The 3,762-nt window shown below is 49.4% G+C and overlaps 1 protein-coding gene across 1 annotated transcript; it reads left to right on the top strand.

The window, feature by feature from the left end:
• Nucleotides 1–396: 396 nt before the first annotated feature.
• LOC311040147 (von Willebrand factor A domain-containing protein 5A-like) lies at nt 397–2,869 on the top strand (the record flags this gene model as incomplete). Its single annotated transcript, XM_084050241.1, has 1 exon — nt 397–2,869. The coding sequence occupies exon 1, from the start codon at nt 497–499 to the stop codon at nt 2,867–2,869; it is 2,373 nt and encodes a 790-aa protein (XP_083906367.1). The 5' UTR covers nt 397–496.
• Nucleotides 2,870–3,762: the final 893 nt, after the last annotated feature.

The following is a 3,762-nucleotide window of genomic DNA, read 5'->3' as shown; positions in this document are numbered from 1 at the left end:
CACACACACACACACACACACACACACACACACACACACACACACACACACACACACACACACACACACACACACACACACACACACACACACACACACACACACACATATATAACTAGACCGGGCACCAGCCTACTCGGGAACAAGTCGAGAACGATGCAAGTTGGAAATGGATGCCCCATTTGGTTATGCAATACCCGTTGTACCCGTTGTACCCGTCTTTCTGTCTGTCTGTCTGTGTCCCTTTTATGCTCATATATGGAGATTTCTGTATCTGTCTGTCTGTGTCCCTTTCATGCCCATATATAGAGTTCCCTGTCAAGCATGCCCAAATATGGGTGGGGCCATGGGCGTGGGGATTTATGACAAAAAATCTATACATTTAAATAGGGCTCTTCATGTAGGGTATTTGTCAAAACTGAACTCTTGCCAACATATCGTTTCGGACCAATCCTATCGCTTTGCAAAACAATATTTCAGGTTCTGTTGAAGCTATATGAACAGTGCAAACAACACTATGGAATGTGGTCTGGTCTCTTGCCAGAAGGAAGCAGTTCCTCTTAAAGGCATTGATGTGGAGGTTGACGTGAGGGACCATGTGGCTACCGTGACCTCCATTCTGCAGTATGAGAACAAGGAGGAGAGCCCCATAGAGGCTGTCTTTGTCTTCCCTCTCCCTGGCGATGCTGCTGTCTGTCACTTCAGCGCAAGGATTGGACAGTCAGAGGTTGTGGCTGAAGTGAAGGAGAAACGGGAGGCTCAAGAGGAGTATGATGATGCATTGAGCTCGGGCCAGCAGGCCTTCCTATTGGAGGAGAGCGAGCAGAGCCCTGATGTATTCTCGATGAAGGTGGGCAGTCTGCCTCCGGGGGAGAGCGCCTCCATCAGGCTGATGTATGTTACTGAGCTGACTGTGGAGGCTGATGATGGGCTGAGATTCTGTCTGCCCGCTGTGCTCAACCCCCGCTACCAACCTCAAGGTGGTGGAGGGAGTGGTCAGCCTCAAGTGACCTCTGTTCCAGCTTCTCTAGTCCCCTACAGTCTGTCCTTTTATGCCCAAGTGACCTCTACTCGACCCGTCTCTAAAGTAGAGTCCAACTGTTCCCTGGACCCTCTTCAGTACCTCAACACAGAGCAGACCCAGGCCACGGTCCGTCTGGGTGATGGGCACAAGTTTGACAGAGACGTGGAACTGTTGGTTTATTATAAAGATGCCCACCAGCCCGCTGCTATTGTAGAGGCAGGAAGGGATTGTGCCAAGCCTGGCTCTCTGATGGGCGACCCAGTGATCATGTTGAGCCTGTACCCCGAGTTCCCTAAAGCTGTGATGTCATCACTGGCTTCATGTGGGGAGTTCCTGTTTTTAGTGGATCGTTCTGGCAGCATGCAGTGTTCCATGAATAAAAACAAGAAAAAAATGGGACATGAGTGGTCAGATCGCATTGGCAGTGCCAGGGACACACTGCTACTGCTACTGAAAAGCTTGTCAATGGGCTGCTACTTCAACATATTTGGCTTTGGAGATAAATATGACCACATCTTTCCTGCGAGTGTGGAGTACAGCCAGGCCACCATGGATAAAGCTTTGGAGAAGGTCAAAATGATGTCTGCTGATCTGGGCGGGACAGAAATCCTAAGGCCTCTCCAACACATCTACAAGCAGCCATGCGTTCCCAATCAGCCCCGACAGCTCTTTGTCTTTACTGATGGTGAGGTGTCGAATACCAAGGAAGTGCTAGATCTGGTGAGAAGCAATGCTAGTTCTCACAGGTGCTTTACTTTCGGGATTGGCGAGGGGGGCAGCTCTGCTCTCATCACTGGGATGGCCAAGCAGGGAGGAGGTCATGCCCAGTTCATCACAGGAACAGAGAGGTTGCAACCCAAAGTGATGCAGTCCCTTCGCTTTTCCCTGCAGCCAGCTGTGGTGGATATTTCTGTTTCATGGGACCTTCCAAAGGGAGTGTCTGTAACACCTCTGTCTCCTCCCATCACAACCCTTTTCCAGGGCCAAAGGTCGCTAATTTATGCAAAGCTCAATGGAGAGAATTCGGGGGCTAGTGAAGGCAGTGTGACAGTGAAGTACAGCCTGGCAGATCAACCTTCTCAGAACAAGCTTGGCTTCAGTCTCAAACCTACCAAGGACACTGGATTGACGGTCCACAGGTTGGCGGCTCGGACCCTGATTCGCTCCCTGGAGCTGGAGCTGGAGCAGCAGGATGAAGCAGTGAAGAAGAAGAAGGTGGTGGAACTTAGCATCCAATCAGGAGTGAGCAGTGCCTTCACTGCCTTCATTGCTGTCAACAAAGGAAGTGGGGAGGCTATACGAGGGCCTCTGTTACGCAGAAATGTTCCAGTACCAATGTTGCTTGGTGCTAGTTGCCGAATGTCGCTCCGTGCTAATAGCCCATCTCTGATGAGGTGCACGTTGAAGTCGTCAACTAGGAAATTGACCCGTATTGTTCGTGACAGCCTTTCGAATTGTAGAAGTAGGTTGTGTAGTAAGGATCCTTGTGACTCAGCCCCTCAGCCCAGACTGCCTCCCACAGACCCCTTGCTCCAGGTGATCACCCTCCAGAAGGCTGCTGGTTTCTGGACCCTAGTTCCAGAGCTGACTGCTGTGCTTGGGAAGACTCACGAGGAGTTGGAAAAGCCAAAGCCTCTACCAGTGACCGAGGACGTGTGGGCCACTATTTTGGCTCTAATCTGGCTCCACGGCTTCAAGATGGAAGCCCAGGGTGAGTGGCAGCTTTTGGCTATGAAGGCAGCGTCCTGGGTTCATGCTCAGAAAGTGGGCTGCATGACTGAGTGTGTGGAGGCTGGAAATGCCTTGCTGGGCTGCAAGGTGCAGAAAGATGACCTGGGGCTCTGAGTTTATCCTACCTGGCTCCTCCTTGCCTATCCACCTGCTGCCAGGGTTGCCAGATCTGCTTATTATAATTTCCCCGCAAGATTCTATTTGAAAATAGCCGATCTACAAGCTCACAACGCGTCGCATTGCGACGCGTTGTGAGCTTGTAGATCTGCTGTTTTCAAATAGCTGATGTATATGTTAAAGTGCTCATGTGGCCCGTAGTCGCTTCTTTTGGGCTGGTTTTCCTAGACCTGGTTGCTTGTTTCTCTCAGAGAATCTGGCAACACTGCCTGCTGCTACCAGTGGGGTTGCAACAAGGCATGCAATTTTCTGAGCTATACCCTGAGTAACCTATCATTCAATAGATCACTCTGTGCCCTCATCTTTATGGAATTGGATGACATTAACAGGATTTATTACAGCCGTTAATACTTTTTGTCTCCGCCAGAGGTGGAGAGTATGTTTTCGTCTCCGTCCTTCCGTGTGTCCACCAAGCTAACATTGGTCAAGCTTCACGTGACACGTGACAATATGTTGAAAGGGTGTGCTTTCATTGGCTAGCGAGACGCATGACGAAATAGAAACCTATAAATAGGTGTGTCACTTCAAAAAATCATTTATATTTTTTGAAGTGAGCTTCCATCAGCCAAGCTAACATTGGTCAAGTGACACACGCGTGACAATATGTAATATAAATAGGTAAGACAGGATTAATCAGGAACAGTACTGGCGGAGACCTGTGCTCCGAGGAGCACATTTTCTAGTCTAATATTGTGCTTGTAGGTGACGTCTATGGTGCTACAGTTACAATTACCACACAACAGTTAAATACATTAACTCATTCACTGCCAAGAACCTAACCCTAACCCGTTTCCGCCTGCTTCTGTTTAACACATTTAGTGCCAGAGGTT

Source organism: Gymnoscopelus microlampas, assembly GCF_963454915.1.
Source record: "Gymnoscopelus microlampas genome assembly, chromosome: 23".
NCBI lineage: Eukaryota > Metazoa > Chordata > Actinopteri > Myctophiformes > Myctophidae > Gymnoscopelus > Gymnoscopelus microlampas.
Note: the sequence above shows the minus strand (reverse complement) of the source record. Positions and strands in the feature narration are given on the sequence as shown.